This window comes from Anser anser (genome assembly GCF_964211835.1).
Source record: "Anser anser genome assembly, chromosome: 2".
Classification (NCBI taxonomy): Eukaryota; Metazoa; Chordata; class Aves; order Anseriformes; family Anatidae; genus Anser; species Anser anser.
This window is the reverse complement of record NC_139721.1, coordinates 20,961,354-20,983,617: the sequence shown is the minus strand read 5'-3', so window position 1 is coordinate 20,983,617 and position 22,264 is coordinate 20,961,354. Positions and strand designations below refer to the sequence as shown.

Here is a 22,264-nt window from a genome sequence, read left to right as displayed (position 1 = left end):
ATTATAGGTGATGAAGTATTAGAATGGAATGGAAGGCTACTACAAGGAGCCACCTTTGAGGAGGTATATAACATCATTTTAGAGTCCAAACCTGAGCCACAGGTGGAGCTTGTTGTTTCAAGACCAATTGGGTGAGTACATTTTTGTATTAGATGTGATAAAAATATTGTTAAATTTCACTTCTAGTGCAGATCATGTCAGATTTATAAATATTGTAAACAGTAAAACTGTATGTAAAACTATGTAAACCAAAAACATAGCTAGAATGGTAGATCGTGCCAGTAAGTAAAAAGAGGTGGAGTGAAATCAAGTACTCTCAAGAGAGTTCTGGGCATTATCTGCTGATATGCTTGAAAACAGGTTACCTTTTGTGGTTATTTAGTTAGTGGTCCAGGCTATACAGGATCTGTGATTACAATCTTTGTTGCCACAACTCTTCATTAGTAACTTGACTCCTGATTCTTGCTTCTCCATTTTTATATAGTATGTATAGTAAAGTATACATATTTGGTCTATGAATTGATGATTAACTCTGTTTATTTTGCCCAAAATACCGTATGCTAATGACATAACCAATATGTCTTGGAAAGTAATGACTTGACGTTTTCATCATCTTCATCTCTGATATGTACTAAATTATTTGGTTTCTAATACAGAACATACCTGAATAAATAGCTACGTCGAGTGCTCATTTAAACAGACTATGTGACCCTTTTTCTTCAGTTCTCCACCCAGTTTGCTTGACTTTGAGAACTACCTCTCAATATCTAAACTTAGGTGTTTGTTGTTTTTTTTTTTGCTGATCAATAGGGCATTTCTAGCTACTTTGTTGTATGAATGTTTCCACTTCTATGAAGACTTCCCTTTCTTCATCTGTTTGTTTTATTCAAGTTCGTACAAACTACAGTCACATCGTTCTTTTACTTCTCCACTGGAAGTTCTATGGGTGATCATTTCAGGGCTGTGAAGAGGAAGTTGAAGATGCTTACAGTTGTTAAGAATTTTCTCTTTTCTCCCACAGAATTTATTACAATGTATTTATATATTAATATATTTATGCCTTTACTTTTGTGTAAGATGCACACAATTTTCTTATATGAAAGCATGAGTAACATAGGAAATGAGAACTAAGTAGTACTAAAAAAAAAAAAAAATTAAATCTAGAGCCAGATAATGTGAGGATGGAATTTCAGTGAGGGTAATTTGTTATGGGTGCAGCTATGAGGTATAGTATCTGGTGTATTTAACTCAAAGAAGATGCAGTATGATTAGGAACATAATTTGCTTTGATACTTTCTAACGGACTTGATAATAACAAAGATTGCTTTATCTTGTCAGTAAGATGAGACATTATCTATGTATATACTGAACTGCAAACCCTTAGGGCAAAGGCTGTATCTTTTTATCTTATCCATAAAAATCTTTGCATAACTTAGGAGTTCTATGTGTAATAGCAATACTGAGGGACTGACTAACTTGCAGGAAAAAAACTCTTAGAAGAGAAGGTTTCACATTTGTTTCATATAAGTGTAAGATCTTTCATAGTATTTCAACTACGATGTTTATACCAAAGTTTCAAGGAACTGCTCTCATCTTGAAAGTAGTTTTTTTTTCTTTCTTCATTCCTTTGACTGTATGAAACTTCCTCTGTTCTTTTCTTTTGCTTTTCTATTTACTGCCTGTTATTCACCTTCCTTATCATCATGTCTTTTATTGATTATGTTACCATGTGCTCCACTTGCTGTCACTAGACCAGCTCGTCTATAATTCCTTAAAGAAGGTGGTGTAGGCTCTCAAGACGCCTTCTTCAGCATTAACTGTTTGCCACGCAGTGTGAAGAACTGAGCCAGGTCGGGACTAAAACAGTTACTGCATATTGGATTCCCACTTTCTTTTTGCAGTAGATGTTAAAGAGGGTCTTTACCTCCAGAGCTCCAGTTTCAATTCCATGGAAATGGGTTTACAACTGAAGCCTCAGTGTTAAATACATTGTGGATGTCTCAAAACATTATTTCTTTTAGTCATCTGCAGGTTGGTGAGATCTTAGATTCTGATGAGATATATGTTGCTCTTTGGAATTTGGTATTAGCAATATAACTTCAGAAATGTTTTTGTTGAGATTTGAGCTGATGAACTGGAAATACCATATTATCTTCTTAGTTTAGGAAATTTCTGGTCATAATCAAATGGACTATAGAAATGAACATCTTTTACTTGCCCAAGGAAGCATAATGCCGTAGGTCTGTGTTCTATCTCAGGGAATGTTTTCTATGTGCTTAAAATCATTAAAAGTGCAGATTTACCAGATGTCTGAAGTGATAATTATTTTGATTAGAATAATTTCTGCCCACTTGAAGGATTTCACTTTTGCATTGAAGTATATCCTATTACTTACAGAGTCTCAAGACTGACAATTAACTTAGCTGAGAAAGAGAACCCTTTGTCACATCCTGATATTCTGAATACAGGAACAACTTTCAGTAAACATGATTACTGGTTCTTCATTTTATTATGGGCTGACTTCTACGGAAACTGAACATGACAAACTAAGCTGATAAAGGAAAATAAAAGGGGAAAATCTTTTTAAAAAATATGATCATACCATTTTGGCATGCAATTTACGCCTTATTTATCTTAAAATAAACATTGATGGCCATGTTGCTATTCTGTGTAAGCTGGCTATCTCTTATATGCAAGAAACTTTCTCTTTTCTGCTTTCTAATCATCAGAAATACCTATTTTAAAATGTATTTTATTTTCATAGTTACTACTGTTTTGAATTCGGAAGGTATGTTGCCTTGTGTTTTATTAATTATTCTATAATAATCTGCTTGCAATGGAAGATATCTTAAAATGTGAAGAGATGCTTAAAACTATTTTCGTCTCTCTTCCATTTGTCCCAGTGAGAGTTCCCTGCAGAAATACCAGTCACACTACTGTGAAATACTTGGGTCTCTATGTTTTAGGTACGCTAAAAAAAAATAAATCACAGGGTAAATTCTGCAGCATATTTCTGAGTGAAGTGATAGGCAGGTATTGCGTACCTTGATAATCTACAAATATCAAGAATTTTGTATTCTAAAAATAACAAATATGCAAGTTAAATATTTACTTCTTCACTAGCCCTTAAAAGTTTCTGACACGTTTTGCTTAGTAACAAGAGAGACAATGATTTTTCCCTAGCGGACAGTTGTATCAGTTGTATGCCTTTTGATTTGCTTGATTCACTGGGTGCTGCAGCATCACTTCGCTTGGAAAGGTACTTGAAGGTGCTTACTACAGCTATTTTTCTAGTGAGTTTTGAAAAATGTTTGGAAAGCATATCCCAAAAACTTACTAGATAAGTTTTTATACATATAGCAGATTTATTTTTTTTCATTGCATAAGACAGTAGGTATCACTGAAGGAATTTTTTAACTTTCCTTTCATTTTCATATGCCTTTGTGGCATTGACCTTGGCTGGCTGCCACTTACCTGCCAAGCTGCTCTCCCACTCCCCCTCTGCGACAGGAGAGGGGAGAAAATGAGCTGGAAAAGCTCAGGGGTTGAGATAAGGACAGGGAGATGGCTGAGCAATTACTCTCACGGCCAAAACAGACTCGATTTGGGGAAGATTAATTTAATTTATTGATAATTAAAAATAGAGTAGGATGGTGCGAAAACCAAGATAAAGCTAAAACCACCCTGTCTTCCAGGCTCAACATCACTCATTTGTTCCTGACACTCCTACCTCCCCCCAGCCCACACTGGTGTGGGGGACAGGGAATGGGGGCTGTGGTCGGTCCCTAACGCTTCATCTCCACAGCTCCTTTGTGGTCACTCTCTGCCCCTGCTCCACCGGGGGCTCCTCCCCGGGCTGCAGCGTGGAGATCTGCTCCGTGTGGGACCCATGGGCTGCAGGGGGACAGCCTGCTCCACCAGGGGCCTCTCCACAGGCCGCAGGGGAACTGCTGCTGCGTGCCTGGAGCACCTCCTGCCCTCCTGCTGCACTCGCCTTGGGGTTGTCTGCAGGGCTGGTTTTCTCAGTTTCTCGCTTATCTCCCAGCTGCTGTGCAGCATTTTGAAGCTTTCATTAAATGTTATCACAGAGGCAACACCGTCTTGGCTGATGGCCTCAGCTGTGCCCTGCGGTGGGCCCATTTTGGATCCAGCTGGAGCCAGTTGTGCCCAGCATGGGGCAGCCCCAGCCTCTCCTCACAGAGGCCACCCCTGCAGCCCCCCTGCTGCCTGTACCTTGCCACATAAACCTAATGCAACCTACAAAAAAAAAAACAAATCTGCTCTAACACACATCATGATTTTAAATGCTGCTCTTGCTGTGACTCAGAGTTGAAACTCTTAATCTTGTTTTATGTTGCACAAATACCTCCAAAATGTTTTCATTAGCATATTGGTAGTTTTTAATAATATATATATAGTAATGTTTGCCTCTCACAGGAAGAATATGTTCCCGTGGGGATGGGAGAACATAATGATGTGACTGAGTGTTTTACTATTACATAGTTGTACATACAGTTTAACAGAGGCGATATGACATTTCGTGTATATGCAAGTATGTTATTTTGCAAAATGAAATTGCACATTTTATTTAGTCACTGAAAAGTGCCCAAATTTGGGGGTTCAAAGACAGGAAAGGACATACTGAGATAGCCATCATTGGTGGTCCAGTATGTTTTAGCAAGGGTCTAGTAACTTTAATTCAGGTGTAATATCATAATGAAGTCTGCTACTCCCAGTTTTAGTCTACTGATAACTCTGAGATTGTTTATTTTTCTTTGTTTTCTATTTACTCAATTATTTTATTTGTGACTGTGCAGCTTCTTTCCTGTATTCACTCAACTGCTTGTTTCTGTAAGCTTAATTTGCCACTGAAATACTTTACACTGAACAAAGGATAAATCTTCCCTGTGGCTGAAGACAGTCAGTAGATCACAGGATTTTCCTGAGGCATTCAGTGGTGACTTGCAAAGTGTTATAGTTTAACTGAAATCTGAATATGCTTGTTAGATAAAGGATCAGCCTGTTTTACTTTTCCTTATTTCAGGGATATTCCCAGAATACCTGACAGCACACATGCACAGCTGGAGTCCAGTAAGTTTCAATTGTGGGGTAGGAAAATCTTCTCTCTCTTTTATGTAAGCACAAATAGATTCAAAAATGTCATCTGCCGTCAGTATAGCTCTTGTCTCTTTGTCTTTATTTGTGTCAGTATGTTATCCTCCTGTATGATGTACTTACCTTTGTTTAATAATAAAATATCAGAAGTCAGATTATGTTTATTTACACTTGATGTTTGGTTATAAGCTTAGGCTATTTTTTTATTGAGAAGAAAAGCATAATGAAAATTAATATACAAGAACATTAATCATAATTTTCAATTTTTATTTATTTATTTGCATTTCAATTGAAACTTAGGAACTAAAATATAGGGATGAAATGTTTACTATTTAGAACGTGAAATGTAGCTACTTTAAAACCAGAATACTTATACTTCATTAGGACCACTTAGCACTCTTTAAATTGGCTAAACCAATATTTTGTGTGGGAAAAATAACTTATTTTTTGGTGCAGATCTGGTAGGATGCATTTAAGCCTGGATTTATTTTTATCATTGTTTTGGAACTCTTTTAAAACAGAAGCTGTGAATTAATACAGTGGCATAAACTTGCATATAATAATGTGATAAACTACTCCATAACTTTTCACTAGTCAGCCAATTCTTTAAAATACATTTTAAATGTTGTGACTTCTTATAACTCAAAACTTGTGCTCTGAGAGTTTGCAGACCTTGTGGATTTGAAACAAAATGCACAAAATATATTATGTGCATCTTGATCTTTTTGTAAAAATCTAATTAAGTCTGATTGCACAAGATAATAAGTGCTCTTTGGAAGACTGAATTCCTTTGACCATAGTAAAGTAAATAGGAATTTGGGGCCCTCAACTTACTGACATGATTACTTTGGCAAGTATCTGAATTTGAACTGTTATTTGTTCTATACGCTTGAGATGACATTTTGCAGCTATAATAAACTTGGAAAGCTTTTGATTGCATCTGAGCATCAGAAGATTGAGTGTCATTACTCAGTCATTTTATAGATAAAAATATGGTATTTATCACAGTGAACTTTATTGTGTGTATGGTTATATTTGTATCCCTTTCTTTAAATAATGTTGTGAAAAATGCGTAAGTGCCACTATTTATAAAATATTTTTGTTTATAATTGCAGGTTCTAGTTCATTTGAATCTCAGAAAATGGACCGGCCTTCTATTTCAGTGACTTCTCCTATGAGTCCCGGCATGTTAAGGGATGTTCCACAGTTCTTGTCTGGACAACTTTCAGTATGTAATCATTTCATTAATATTGATGTTGTGCTTTTTGCAGCATGTACAACTCTCAGTACAGAGTTCAAGCAACCTATAACAAATTTCTTGTTAAACCAGCTAAATATTTTATTAATGCCATATATCTCAGTGTAGGCAGGACTGTAGTTTCATAACAGTATTCCATTTTATCAGCTTTTGGAAATTTAAAATATGTTGAATTAGACATAGATATGTATATTTATATAGTAAGCTAAACAGATATTGTCAAATTTTCAGAAAGACTAAATCTTGGCCTCCAGTTGTGTTTGTGCTGTTGAATGTATATACTTCGTCAACTGTAACACTTATGGTGCATTTTATCAACCATGTGCTTGGACATTAATACTTATTTTCTGCGCACTAGCTTTCACATATACCTTTCCCCAGATATCCCATTGTTTACTAATGTTGTATTCTTTGTACCATTGTTATTCACTTTTGCTCTTCACTCTCATTGAGAACAAGGTTCATTATATGAATGTCCTCTTTAAAAGAGTAATTTTTTTTTTGTACTGAACTGAAGGACTTAGTTTTTGTATGCATTTCTGTGGCATTTACAACTCCAAAGTGTGATTTTTTTCAAAAGTGTTCAGCTGTGGCCTGGTACATGTTGAAAATGAGAGAAAACAGAATGGAAGCAGTGCAGAACCGATGTGAAACATGTTTGAAAATGTCACATTTATATTTCTTCTAAGTTGTTTATGTTAAGATAATGAGTGGGCTATAAAAGTATGCATAAAATCAAAGCAGGCTGTTTCTGGTCTCCCACAAATGGTTTATGGTATTGATAGAGGAGAGGAAGAAACGTTTTTCTGTCTGTTCAGCAGCCATGTTCGCTCCATTTTGCAATGCATGAGGTGTTATTTGTTTTGCTCATCAGATCAGCCATCTACAAGATATAATTTGAAATTTTCTGTAACTGTTTTTCTTAACTCCTTTGAAAGAGTCCGTCCTTTGGATAAATGGAAAACTAGAAATCTTGACTGTAGAGTGCAGAATGCTTTGACTGCATGAAATACAGTGGGAAGGGAACAGAAACGTGAATTGTCAAAAAACACAGACTGAGGTTTCTAAAAACTAGTAGAGTTTTACAAGACAGTGAAAAGCTGTTGGTAATTGAAATGGTGGTGTAGAAGTCTCTTTTGGCTAAATCTCTTAAAAGATTAGGCTATAAAAAAAGTCAGATAACCAATCCACGGACAATGCAAAATAATGATCCAAGTAGGAACACAGAACTGACTTGCTCAGTTTCAGGAAGAAAATGCCCAGGAGTTTAGTATTACAGTTTATTAGCAAAGTTAGTAAGTCTGTTGCTTTTGTGGTTTGATAGGATGTTGTAGTTTGGGATGTGTAAGAACAGTATCTGGAGATTTGGAGATATATTCTAATTTACTGAGAATAACAGAATTCACAGTGTTTTACAATTCAGAATGGCATATAAATTCAGAGTTTAACTCGAGGAAGCATCATGCCTATTTACATTATTTTAGTTTGTTTGTTTCAAGATACAAATTCCTATATTAATTTTATAGTATTTCTTTCCATCTAAGGAGAGCAAATAATGCTAGAAGATGTTTAAAGATCTTTCCTACATTTGTCCTCTTTCTAACTATGTTATACACTGTATGCAATTGTATACAGTAACCCCAAACTGCACAATTTCCTTGTTTCCCTCAGAGAGCAATTGATTTCTGAGAACCCACAGCTCCAGCTGGCTATCACTGAGGTCAGAAACACTCAGTAACTCTCTAAAGTAATGTCCCACTGTCTCCACATGGACACCTAAAGTAGTATCATACCTCACCAGCTAAAGACAAGCTGGCAATAGCTATAGATTGTGTTACTGTGCTAATGGCACAACACAGCTCCTGCTGATGTTGGGAGGCTGGTGCTAAACCTTTTGTTTCGCAAGGAAGTGTGGCTCTCACAGTGTCTGAAGATGGTGTGGATAGATTGCAGCAGGGCACACAACAGGAATTTCCCCTAGAATAAAAGAGGGCTCATTGAAACTACAATATAGTTTTAGAAAAAGACAACTTTAAGAGAATTGGAGTGTTCTAAAGGAACAGTTTCTTTCCAAATGGTAAATACGTGTAGTTTCTTTTTGAACTGATATTTTAAGTTAGTTTTGAAAATCAAAAATTTTAACTTTTCTGATTAGGGGATTTCTGTGTTTTAAAGATGAAAGTATTTTCCTCCACTTTTAAAAATTTCGCTTTCTCATTTCATAACTTTAAATAGTTTCTGAGCTTTGGAAAAGTTAGCTAGTTTAATTTTGTACCTTTAGCAAACGTTAAGAAATATGGAAACCTGAAATTCTAAACAAAGTATCTCTCCAAGTTCCAAAAAATATTTTAGTTTGAACAGCATGAAATGGAAGAGCTTCAGTGTTTTGGTTTTCCATGTCTTTAATCAGCTCTTTTCTGACAAGAGAAGTTGATCAAACACTCCATTCCAAATAGCTGAGTAGATGGAAAAGGAAAAAAATACTTAATTCCTCATGTAATTGGGAACGTGCTTTTTATGGTGAGTGCTTATGGTAGATGGCAACAGGTTGCTGTCCTTTGTGGAAATGGAGGGTCAGCTGAGTTCTGAGAGATGGTGGCTGACAGACAGGTGGGATGAAGTTGAGGGAAGGGACGATAGAGAAGACTTCAGAAGTCTTTGGACAACAGCATGTAGTCCTGATGGGATGCTGTTAGGGCAGCTGTGTGTAACAGGCTGTGAAATAACTGAGTTGTGGGCAGAAGTGGAGGGACCTACAGTTTGGCTGATATCTGAAATATCTGAAGAAATGCTTGGATATGTGCATCCTTATTCAGACAGTAAGGCAGATCTCAAGGTGTTCTCAAGGTGTTTTTTTTGTTTGGTTGGTTGGTTTTTTTTTTGTTTGTTTGTTTTAGTTAGTAGTGCTTTGAAATTTGTTGTGCCCAGAATGTACTAGGAAGCATTCTTAATACCAGTACAATGGAAAGCATAGATTTTCTGCTCACTCTTCGAGGTATTTTGGCAATGTTGTGTACTATTTCAGTTTTTCTCATGTATACTTCAGCCTGTCTCAAATGTCTTTGTGTGGTCTAAAATATGTAGCAAGCTCAAAGTAAAATGTCTGTGTGTTCAGACATATTTTGGCACAATTATTGTGTTGGATTTTGCATTGTTTATCTGTATAGGTAGATAGTGTTGAGTAGAGTTTTGGTTTGGTCTTAATGTCCTTGTATGCAAAAAACTGACGGAGTTCTTACCTGGTTGTATTCCTTGGCCAAGGCATTTATAATTCAGTACATAATTTACAGTCTTCAGTGACAGGCTTTTTGGAGAGACAGAGAAACTACAAAAGCTTTTGAGGTGAATCAGCAGTTTTGTTACATAAAGGTTTCAAAATTACAGTATTTTAGGTACATATTTACATCAGAAGCTGAGTTTATATATTTATGCGCTTAACTTGACAAAAATAAGAAATCCTAGAAACTACTTTAAAATGGAAGAGGATGGGTTTCTAGTGTTTGCTGGGTTGAATCTCATGTGTTTCAGGCTATGCTACAGTACTTGTTCAGTCAGTTTAGTTGCCATGATGCCTCTCTACTATTCAGGAACACCTTTCTCTGCCTCTTCAGTTTTCCATGTTTTTCTTCACCTTGGCATTAGTCTATGTACGTCTTTTCTTCTGTTGAGGTTACAGTAACACTCCGGAGCTGGCTAATAGGATTTCCCATGAAGTAAACCATCTCACGCAACTAGGAAATTTTTTTTTTTCCATTAGTAATTATTCTACTCAAGTACATATTTTATTGAAACAAATTTTGTGCAGCTGTGGTGAACTATTGTGTGTTATAATTTTACCAAGGTGTATGAATAATGTTATTTGTATTTTGTGCAGTTTATTTTATGATATTTTTGGTCCACATTGCTTTTTAAGGGGAGTATCTTTAACTTTTGTTGCACTTACTGTTTTATTATTATTTGCTTTGTCTGGGTCTTGTTCCTGTTTTTATTTCTTTATTTATTTTCTCTCTCTTTTTTTTTTTTTTCCCCCACTGATTGGTTTTTCTTTTAATGTTGCTTTGAATAAGTCAATATTCTTGGTGTGTTGGTTGGTGCTCTTTGCTTCATTACTGCATTCTGGCTACTTCCAGTGCTGCATGAAAAGCATAACTTGGAAAGCTTTGGCTATAGCTAGGTTTAGAGACTGACAACATAGCTAGAAGAATGTATAAATGCATACAGATATAAAATCACAGTATTTAATTTTTGTGCTAGTGAAAATTCTAACATAAGGGATTTTAGTTATAAAATTAAGTATTTCATTGTACAGCTGAACCACAGAACTGTTTCAGTAGATTTTCCATGCATATTCAATTTATAAATTAATAAAAACATAAGTATATAAATTATAGTTGAATTATCTGTAGCTTATTAAAAGCAGCCATTGTACATTGTAAAGGACATAATATATCAGCGTATGGGGGCAGGGGTTAAGTATGAGAAATGCTCCCCTTTCCAATTTTCCTTTTCTTTTCCCCTTTCCCTTCTCTTTCTGTCTCAAGGCAAGTAAATTGATGTTGCTCTAAAGCCCAAACCTGCAAAGTCCTAGGTATTGCACACACCATGCTTATAGCCCTCCATTTCCAAGGCAGAATATGGCCAGTTGAGGGTCTTTGGTGCAAGGTGGGATACATTCTGTCCCTTTTAGGATTGTGATATTCTGGGATATCTCTATTTCCGTTGTGATACGGAGCAGAAGCAAGCTGAAGATCTGCTTTCGTTGTGCGTGAGTAGGTGATATTCTGGCACCCTTGTTTGGGCTCTGAGGAACTGCCTGTGCAGTGGGGGCAGCGTGCAGCTGCTGCACCTCGCCAAGCACGGGGGCACATCAGACAAAACCGTGATTCAGACTGTCAAATTGTCTTATATATCCTCGTACTTTGGTGTGAGAACAGATTACTTCACACATTTTATGGAACAGATTTCTCCAGCATCTGTGCGTGCCAAGTAAGCAAGGAGGGTGGCAGAACCATCATCACTGCCTTATCTCCATATTCTGGGTACAGTCCTTATGGAAAGGAATATCGAGCAGTAGCCTCTTTCCACCACTTTGAAATAGCCTGATAGTCTCAGGAAAACCTAGCAGGAGGGAAAGGAGGTTCAGCACTGTTGGATTGCTGTGGTTGTTGTGACCACCCCAGCTCACCAGCTCTCTGAGGTACTGATGCGCTCCTGTTCCTGTCCATTCCCCACGCTCAGTACCCTGTCTGTGTCACGCCATTAGCTATTGCCCTATGCCAAATACAGAGGGTGCTTGGAGCTAGAGCAGGAACTTGTGAACTTGTCTGTACTGATGTAGTCTTCATGTAGCCACTGGGATCCACAAGGTTATATATGGTCTGAAGTGTTACGTTGCACAGATGAGGGTCCATGTGTGCTGTGCAGCTGCGTTTCTTAAATGTTCTAGGTCCCATTTCATGCCAGGGTCTTTTGTATATACCATGTGTCATTTCCGTCGTGATTGCAGGAGAATTGAAATACACTGATTGCAACTTCCACCCTATAAAGCTATTATGAGATAGCACTAACTTTCTTGTAATCATGTTAAAAGTATTTAGGAGGGCTTTTTTGTAGAAATGCCACTTAAGTTGCAGAACAGGGAAAACCTTTTACTTTACTTGCTTTACTCTAGAAAGCAGCCAAAGCTGTCGATGTGTGCTCTGTACTCGTTTCTGTCTGAATATGCATCTACAGTGTTTCTGAAAGAGATGTTCAAGCTCAATTTATATTTTTTACCCCACTTTTAAATCACACTTTGCTGACCTGCTCCTTTTGTTGATGTTGTTTCTAAATCTATTGTAAATATTACCTGTAGACCTGTAAAGTGAAATCCTTGCTCCTGGGGAATCAGTGGCAAAATTCCTGCTGACTTCCCTAAGGTCAGAATTTCAGTCACAGGGGTTTGATGTGATTTGGTAATAGATTTGCAGATTTAATTTATGCATTGCATTAAAATACTTTGTTTTAGATAAATATGTCCTTGGTGTAAAGCTGTGTTTAAAGTAATAGTTGTGTGTCTTTGTTTTTACTTTTGGTCTTTTAGTTTCCAGCGTGTTGTCCTTTTTGGTTTTGTTTTATTGCTTTTTCTTTAATTTTGCTTACCAGAGCCAAAGCCTTAGTAGAAGAACAACGCCTTTTGTTCCTAGGGTTCAGGTAAAGACTTCGTCTGCCTGACAGAAACTAAAGTTGTGTTTTTTCTTTTGTTTGTTATGGAAAATGCATAGTAGGAAAACGTTACATTATAGTCCGTTTTCCCATATTTTTAGTGTGTTGCTTTAAGCCATATTAACAAGTTTCATGTCATCTTGTGAGCAGCTTGTAAAGTTCTGCATGGGGGTTAAAATACTAAATTACAATTTAAAGAGACAACTAGTTTTTGTTTTGCTGTTTGCACAGTATTAAACTCACACAGGTTTCAACAGTCATGATGGGTATGTATCCCACATACAAAATGTGTATACTGTTTAAGCAACAAATAATTTTATGCTGTTGATGTTTATATAAAGATTGATGTCTCTTTAAATCATTCATTATCATTACTTAACACATCCTTTTTTTGCATTTTCCAAATAATAGTAGCGCCTTGAGTGGAAGACAGGCAAATAAATTTGTACCTTTGAAACAAATTTCTTGCGTGTAAAACTCGGTTCTTAGATTTTAAAGCACATCAAAATAACCAAAATTCTGTTAAGTAAAAAATGAACTCTTTCTTTGTGTTACTGAATTTATTTAGCCTTGATATTCTACTTAGGTACAAGTTGTTTGCCTTTTTTCATTAGGAAGCTCCTAAGGTACTGTAGATTAACGCAAAAGTAGGTTTTTCTAATATGTTACAATGCTTATCTTGCTTTGCTGCATGTTTTTCAGTTTTGTGTATTTAGAATATTATCTGCTTTTCTTACAAAATACCTTTATGGAGATGTTAATCTTTTGTGTGGGAGCCGTATAAACGTTCCTCATGTTTGCTCAAGGAAAAATGTAAAGGACTGGATCTAAATGATGAGAATGAGATGATAAAATCTCATTTTGAAATGGAAAAAAAATCATATAAGTTTATAAAAAGAATTCTAAATAAGACTGCAGGAAGTGGTTTGGTTATGACTCAGATTTAATAAAGCACATTTTTTTCACGGTATATTATTTCCCTAAAGTAACCCTTACAAATACATAAATGTAAATTCAAAATAAAAAAATCGAAGAAGAATTTTGAGATTTAAAAACTAATGTCTTGACAGTTCTGTTTTGTTAATGTTACTATATGCTACCGACATAAACTGGCTTTCTATTAAAAATTTAAAATGTCCTTTATCATGATTGAGGAAGTTGGCTTCTGCTTGTGGTAATGAAACCGAAGGGGTTACAAAACCACTCACAAATCATTAAGTAGTTTGTAGAGGTAAATGTTGTAGATAACACAAGTAGCCTTTTAATATTTATATTCTTTTTACGTATGTGCAAAATAAATTAAGAAATAATATGACAACTGAGTGTTCAATTTAAAAAGGAAACAAATGCCTGAAACTTGCATATTTCATGAAATATTGTAAAGTAGAAGTAACGTGTAGTAGTCCTGCATTTAAATCCCATTATAAAAAGAAATAGACATAAAAATTGTCAGTTCTACTTAGACTAATATCTTCTAATGGGAAAAAAAAACACAAACAAACATACACACATAAAAAACATAGAACAAAATAATTTACGTTGACCAAATGATTCTGGTAGTAGTTTAAGAAAATAAAACAAGTTTAGTGCTTGATGGAGAATATCCAGCAAGAGGTGCAAGTGTATGAGGCTTACTCTCTCACCTCTGGTTAATGGGATTGCTTATGGTATTGGAGATCTGAAACGTCTTCAGCTCCAATTTTGTTTCTGCACAATGTCTGTGGAGTCAGTGTGGGCCTCTCACCTAAGAGGTTTTTACAGAGCTCAGTCCTGGTCAAAGCCAAATGTGTTTATGAGAGGAGCTCCAAGGAGCTCCCAAGGGACTTGAACTTACAACCTTGGCAACATCTTTAAGATTAGGCTGAAACAAAAAGTCCCCCATCTGCCCACGTCTCGTAGGGACAGTAGGTAGTTGAAGATGGATTAATTTAATATGTGTTTACAATGCAGGTTGCAGGCAAGAACGGAAATTCTCCAGTGATCTATCTTTAAGCAAGCTGACTTGGGTATTAGAAGCAGTCCAGAAGCAGAGCAGGACTCTGGTTACTTTTTGGCATGAACAATTAGTTAGCACAGAGCTCTGAGCTGTTTGTGGATGCCAAGAGGTATGCATTACACTGTGGGCTGTGGTATAGCCCTGTCTGTAGAATTCCCTACAAGAACGAGGATTTCCAAACATTTCTGTTTATACCTATTTGTTTCACTACTTTTAACAGGAAATGCACATCATTATTCTTGCTCTTATCTTCTCTAGTTGTTAGTCTGAAACTGATCCTGGTGATACGTGTCCCAGATTCTGGCACAAGTTCCTCCTCCACACTTCTGTCCATGTCATTCAACTCATTTTCTCTCTCTTTTATCACTGGATGATTTAAAAAATATCCTTCTTGTTTTATCGGAAAGAAAAATATGCAATTTCATTTTTCCCTACCATGCATCCTTATCCTGAACTTTTACTATGTATACAGCACTTGGAAGTGTGCATATTTATTACTTGAACTTTTAGAATCATTTTAACATACCAGCAGTTTTCTTACTTACAGATTGATGTTATGCAATATCTTCATAGAAGAACTGTTCTTAAATGTGTATTCATGCAGTATCTCTTGTTCACTTTGCAGAGCCTCCTTTTGAGCCAGTTGCCATTAAACCAACATTTTTTTCCTAACTTCAAAAATTTCAGACATCCCTTTTGCTTTACTACAGAACATCAGTATGTTTGATCATGTATAAATATATATGCACACATCTATTTAGCGCTATTGAAATCAAAATGGAGCCACTAAAAAAGAAATTTGTGGTATATCTAGATCAGGGCAGCCTAAGTACCTCCATAATTTTCTGATGTTCAGATCCTAGAAGCTCTCCATTTAACAGCCTTTTCTTGCATTTGTTACATATAGGACAGCAACCTGAAGACAGCAATGGTCATTTGATTTAGCAACTTTGAGTAGTCAGCAATTGGTAGAAGTAGATTAGAGAACAGCCAAAGCTTACCTAAGTTACACTAGAGATTTTACCACCTCAGGGCAATTTTTTCATCTACATAAGTTTAGTCCAAAATAATTGCATTTTTTTAAATAAATGGAGGACATTTTTTCTTCAAAACCAGATCCTGCTGGTGTATCTCTTCTTTCAGAATAATGCATAAAGGAAAGAAAATATTTACACTAATAAACAGCTATGTAGGTTACATAAAAAAACATAACAACATAAAATGGCTGGCCAGCTGTCTCACAAACCTAGTGATGTTTGAGCAGTCACTTGGCTGGGATGATCCTAATTACATGATTACTTCTTTTCTAGAACGCTGAGCTTGTTCAGTAATCAGAATAAAAATGTTCCTAGTTAAGGCAAGTTCTAAAAGAAGAAGGGTGAAATCTAGTAAACTGGATTTTTGTGCTTAATTTATGGAGCTTAATTTATACTAGCTTAAGGTGCCTTGTGGAAGAGCTTTGACTTACATGGTTGAAGGAAAACTGGGTACCTCAATACCTGCAGTGGGGGATCCAGCCCAAATAAAGGACACCGAGCCTCATTAACTCTATTTGAAACTTAGGCTACTCCAGAACTTTCAGTTCTTAGAATGCATCACCAGCAGTCACCTTTTGTATACTGTTTTATGTGCAGGAGACTCATTCTAGAAACTGGACATCTGTGTTTTAGAGTGAAGAGATTGAACTTGTCTCTTACAGAGGTGCTTTTATCATCAAACTATTGCGCATCCTTTTCTAGAGCATGAGGTCTTATCTGAAGCTGAGACACTGTGTGGCCAGGAGCATAAGTGCATGGTGATAGCAAAGAAAGCTTAATTTTAGTGTAGTGGTTCCAGACCTGCTAACTGGAATGTGTATTGATCTTGTATTGTACCCTACTGGATAAAAAACAGGAAGAATTCTGTGAAGCTGGGGCCAGACCTTCAGCTCTGTCCCCCACAGCTGTGCTGCCCCTGATGAGTATCTTTATAGTCTGGCTGTAGAAGGGTTCTTGTTTATTCTGCTTTGCACATCAGGTATTCCTGCCTAGAAGCCCATCTCAAGGAGTTCGGCAAATGCATCCCTCTGTGGATGACAGACCATCTCACAATTTCAGGATTTATTGAGTTCAGATACCTGTTTGCCAGAATGTAGGTCATAACAGAAATCTAGTCAAGAATTAGGTGCACATCTGTCTAGGGAAGAAAAGTATGTGCGCATGTGTGTAGCTAATGAAGTTTCCAGAACATCAACACTAAGGAGAAGGATCTTTAGAAAGCCTTCAGATGGGATCTCTTTCTGACTAAATATATTTTAGTTGCTTAAATCCTAAATTACCTAGGTAGACAAAGTCCTGTTCAAGACATTTCCTACAGGTGTTAGCCTCCACACTATCATCAGCCATCGTGATTTCATTGTGGCGCGTTTTATGTGTTGTAATTTTGGCCTTCACTTTCCCCCATTTAGATCAGGATTGCACCTGTCACAGTTTTAGATGTTTTTTTGAGTTACCTCCTTTTATATACACGTTTCCTACATCTATGAAAAACTGCTGGTGCAGGGGGGGCTTATAGATTCTGCTCCATTTGTCAGCTGCCGAAGTCTTTCAGTGGTGAGCATCACAACAGCTGTGCATTCTTGTGGATCTTTCTCCCTGTGGCTTGAATAATTCAATGTTCTTCACTTTGTGGTGGTAGGAATCTTTTCTGCATATTACTCAACACAGCTATAAAGGAAAAAAGTAATTTCCTTATCATCTTTCCTGTTATACATATGGTATCCCATGTTTATTTCACTACATAAGGTACGCATAATATTCTGTGAGGTGTAGTAGGATTGTTCTGTATTAATTATTAAAGATTGAGAATTTATCATCAAAATCTGAGAAAATCAGCTTCTTAGATTTTTCAGTGACTTTTCCAGACTCGTTAGTAACTGTCTAGGTGTAAAACACACCTCAGACTTCAATTCAAACTCTTCGTAGTACTTCAAATCAGGCTCTGAAGTCTCAGGCCAGGCTCCCAGGGATTGAAGAACATGCAATCCGTAAATACTTTCTGAATGTTTTAAGTGATCCACCCTCTAATACAGAAGACCTCAGGGAAAGAGGAAGGGATGGAAACCTGTCCTCTCTTAGATGACCTTTCTCTCCTTGGGAGTAGAAAAGGCAAAGTACTCGCAGGAAAATACCATCCATCTGGATATTGTGTCATAAAATAAATGCATAGGAGAGACAGAGTTAGCTCAGTCCTATTCCCAAACCAGTTTTCCATGTTCAGTGTGCTATTCTAACTCCTCATTTCTCATTTTCCTTTACAAGTTCCTGTCCTGACTTTGTGTCAGGTTTTCCTTCATCACAGTCTATCTGTGCAATGTGTTCTGTGCCAGTTATGGACTGGCTGGTTCTTTTGTCACCTCATTCCATGTCTCTCACCCAGTCTGGTTTTGCCCCTCTTTTTCTGACATTAGTGGCTCTGTTATTCTTGTGCTTCACTAGGAAACATCCAGTATACGTAACTTTCCCTGTCGTTCTAAAGCAGATTCTTATTTATCCTCTCTTCCTTCTTCTAACCTCACGAGAATGGAATCCCATCCTCCTCTCCATGGGGCTCTTCATCCATTCTCTCACTCCCAGTTTCTTCTCTTCTCTTTGCATTCAAATCAAATGACTTCTTGGGTTACAAGAGCCTGTGCTGTGTATTGGATGTTAGCAACGTGAACACGGGAGAAAGAAGCTTTTGATTGAAATTCTGCCTTCTGATCTGGCCAGTAACAAGCCAAAATAGAGGGAATCACAGGGACATTATGACCGTTATCTACAGGTTTTTCCAAATTTTGTCGGAGTATTAACAGAAGATCAGAAGCTATGTGTCAATGCGAATTTTGAGTTCCTAGGGCAAAACACAAATTTCTTAAAGAAATTGTGTCAGATGATTTAACATTACCCTTAGGCTCCTTCTGCAAACCATTTTGGCCAAAGTCTTCTTGCAAAAGTTCAGTCAAACAACTATGGGAAAGAAGTATTTAGCCTGAATAAGAATGAATAATTCTGGTTATATTTTGGGTACCCAGGTGTGGATTATCTTAACTTCACCGTTTGTGATACTGCCTGGATCACAAATGCATTGCATTCTGCTTAATGGAGGATATTTTTTCTCCTAAATAAGTAGATGACAAAATTGTCTTCAGTGCAGCTCTGCTTCTCTTTGGGTTCATATTGTTGGTGAAAAGCTTTCTATTTGTTATCTGTAGTTGGATGAAGATAACTAATAGTCCAGATAACTCTCAGTTTAGAGAAATACTGACAAATCCCCTCACTATGCAGGAATGGAGGAACAGCATCTAGAGCTCTGTTGAATGAAACTCATTAGGGATAATTTATCTCACACAGTTTTCTGCTTCAGGAGTCACAGAGCCCTTTAACTGTCTGTACCAGAAACCTACAAAGAAACCTACAAACCCAGTAGCAGGGCCAATAGCATGATAATAGAGGATAGGTATCCCCCGTCCTCTAATATTCAAACACTGCTGGTTGGCAGCTATAGGGTTTTAAGATTTTAATGGAGTAGGAAGAAGTACCCTCCTACCACTGAATGCATCGGTGTGTGTTAGTGCCATCTCACTTACTGCAGTAAGTAGGCCCAGCGGAAAGCTAAACCCGCCTGATATTGGTTGGTCTGGAGACCTGAGAATTGTATCAAGACCTTTCGTGAAGTGACTGAAGTGCTGAAGATGAGGAGCTATGACAGCAGATGGAGACCCTGTCTCTGAAATGATGTGAGATGGGCTCCACAGAAGGTACACCTACCCCTGGTGATGTTTACCTCAGCTGGGGTGTAGTACTCGTGCCTAAAGGTGCACAGCTTTGTTAAGTGTGGAGCAAGGCATTACCTTCACCAATTCCTGTAAGTTCAGGGAGGGACAGCGTTTCCTTTATACATCCTAGTTTGTCCTCCCTCTCAAGCAAGTTGCCCGTGAAGAGGGCCTCCTCTGTCAGTTGTACTTAACGATATCATGGTGGTACCACCATGTAATGACTCCCATGTTATTTGAAAAGCTTTGTTTTGTCCTACCTGCCCCATTTCCCCCTGCCACAGTTAGTGTTCTAAAGCAGGTGTATCATCTCCTTGAATACTGTATTTGCAGCTATACTATTCAAACTGGAATAGCTAAATAGCAGCATCTAATGAGTGTAGTAAAAATATTTGCTAGGCCAACTCTAAGACCAATTAATAATAATTTATCCAGATGAGTAATGGTAGTTTTTGCCTTGTTGTTGCTGGGTAGGACTGGGAAGACAGTTGTTCTATTGAAACTCCCTCTCAGGATTTCTGGAGGGCTTACTTGATTTTAGCATGAGCCTCCACCTCTTGAAAAACATTTAGAGATTTTAAATATTTATGGCCTTATTCCATAGTCTTTCCAGCACAACAGGACATGAAAAATTCATTCATTCATTGTGCATAAACTACGTAGAAATGTATACATATGAATAGCATACATCAGTAATGCAAGTAATACAATACCACTGCCAAGAGACAATAATCCTAACCTTAGCACCATGTGAAAAACAATTAGTATGAAATAACGCACTTATGGTACAGGGTTTTAAAAATGAGTAACTCCTGGTACTTACTGAAGCTATTACAGTTTTAATTTGTTTTTATGCTTTATTACAACTACAGAGTAGAACACAATATTTTGTGTTTAAGTAACTGATATAAATAGAAGCTAATGAGCAAAATAAATTTTAAAGTTTAATATGGTGCTTTGTTGTAGAAATGAATTCACTAATTAATATTTTCTCATTACAGATAAAACTATGGTATGACAAGGTTGGTCATCAGTTAATAGTGACAATATTGGGAGCAAAGGATCTTCCTTCAAGGGAAGATGGGAGGCCAAGGAATCCTTATGTTAAAATTTACTTTCTTCCAGACAGAAGGTAGGGTGAACAGAAAAACAAGGAATGTTTGAGTAAGAATTAGTCTGATACTCAGATGGCATGCACAGCTGAGCTTACTGGTCATACACTTATGGAAAAATACTACGGTTTGAAGTTTCTTAATTGAATGTTCTGTGTAATAGTGGTTTATCTTTGGACGCTGAACACTAACTCACTTTCACTGTGTATTTTATTAAATACTGAATAGAAAACAAAAGGTAAATGTATGTCATTGGATGAGGAACTGTTATTTGCAAAGCATGTTGTTAGTGTTTCATAATGCCCTTATTTTCTATGACAGTTATTCCTGTATAGCGCAAAGAAAATGCTGCAAAGGTAGGTTCACAGATTTCTGGACTGATCAGCCCAGCTGCTTGGTGTGTCCCACACTTAAGCAGGAGAAGTTTTGACATCCAAAACCCAATAGATTTCATATCACGCTAGAGAATTAAAGCTGAAGGAGACTTAAACTGTGCAAGTTACTGAGAATTCCCAGATGCAACTTGAAGACTTTTCCCAAAGCAAAGGATTGATATTAATCTGGGACAGTGTATTACATATGTATTTAGAAAAAATGAAACTGTGATAAGGCTCCTTATTCCAGAATATCTCCTTCATTTTTTTGTCCATGATTTTCTGGCACTTCCACGTTAGTAGTGGGAATAACAACAAAGAGCTGATTTTTGTTACTGATATTTCTTCAGATCATGTCAGTAAGGGAAAATGTTGATTTTATAGTGTATCAATAAAATAATTTGAAGATTTAACCTGACTCAGTATATTAAAGATTAAACAGTAGAGTGCTGAATCTGTAGATGTAACCTCCCAGTTTGTTTTTACATCGTTTGCTTTTTATAATATCTAAACTGGGAAGATGCTAACTATCTCCCATGCCAATTGACTTCAGCAGAAATTAAAGCTATTGAGTATTTTGAAAGACACTGCTTTTACACTTTCATTGTATGCCATATGAAAACAGGAGAATCTTCTGTGACTGCATAAATTTCTGTGTAATTTATAAAAAGGTTTTGGATAAGTAGTCCTGGATTGAACAACATTTGGACTGATGGACTGGATTCTTAGTTTATTCAAATTGCTATAGTGTGCATGGAGATGCTAAGGCTATGCTAAACTGAGTATCAGGTGTGCTTAAATTATCTTACCTGCTTTTTGAACATTAATGAAACTACCAAAAACGTCTTTGTAATACTTCACTGTAAACTCTAATAACTAAAAATACATATGAGAAAGATAGTTAATTAAATAATGTGGGTGTGCAGTTACTGAAAGTTACATAATATGAAATTTATTATTTTATAGTAATTCATGTTTCACAAGAATTATTTCATCTTCTTCCCATTTATGTGAAGTATTCAGAACTTTAATTATTCCTTGTGTTTTCTACCACATACATAAGAATAAGCATGCTGTCTTTTTGAATTAGGTTGGTGGGGTTTTTTGTTTGTTTGTTTGTTTTTCTCCTGGCAGTAAAATTCATTTTCCTTTGCTTAGATGTAAAAGCTAAGTAAGCAAAATATATTTCTTGTGTAAGAGAAAGAAACGTGCTAGAGGTAAAATACGCTTAAATAAGTCAAGCATTTAATTAGATGAAGATACAGAACTCTCTTTGATTGAACAAATTTGATTGGAAAAGCTTGTCCAGTATAACTTATTTTAGTTCTCAAGGGTAAACAAATTTTAGTGTAATAGAAATAATTGCATTATTTGCTTTAACAATGTGTCTAAAAATATTATTTCTTAGTTAAT

The 22,264-nt window shown here is 36.6% G+C and overlaps 1 protein-coding gene across 44 annotated transcripts in view; it reads left to right on the top strand.

Moving 5' to 3' along the window:
- The window catches only part of RIMS2 (regulating synaptic membrane exocytosis 2), a 462,822-nt gene that overhangs the window by 248,146 nt on the left and 192,412 nt on the right, over positions 1-22,264 (top strand). For 23 of the 44 annotated variants that reach the window (XM_083822305.1, XM_083822283.1, XM_083822281.1 and 20 more), the window contains 4 exons: positions 8-131; positions 5,045-5,091; positions 6,231-6,343; positions 20,367-20,497. In XM_083822305.1, the coding sequence (XP_083678431.1) occupies positions 8-131; positions 5,045-5,091; positions 6,231-6,343; positions 20,367-20,497 (415 nt within the window). Of the gene's footprint in view, positions 1-7; positions 132-5,044; positions 5,092-6,230; positions 6,344-12,517; positions 12,566-20,366; positions 20,498-22,264 lie in introns of all 44 variants that reach the window. The other 21 variants (XM_083822300.1, XM_083822296.1, XM_083822280.1 and 18 more) reach the window with 1 other exon arrangement.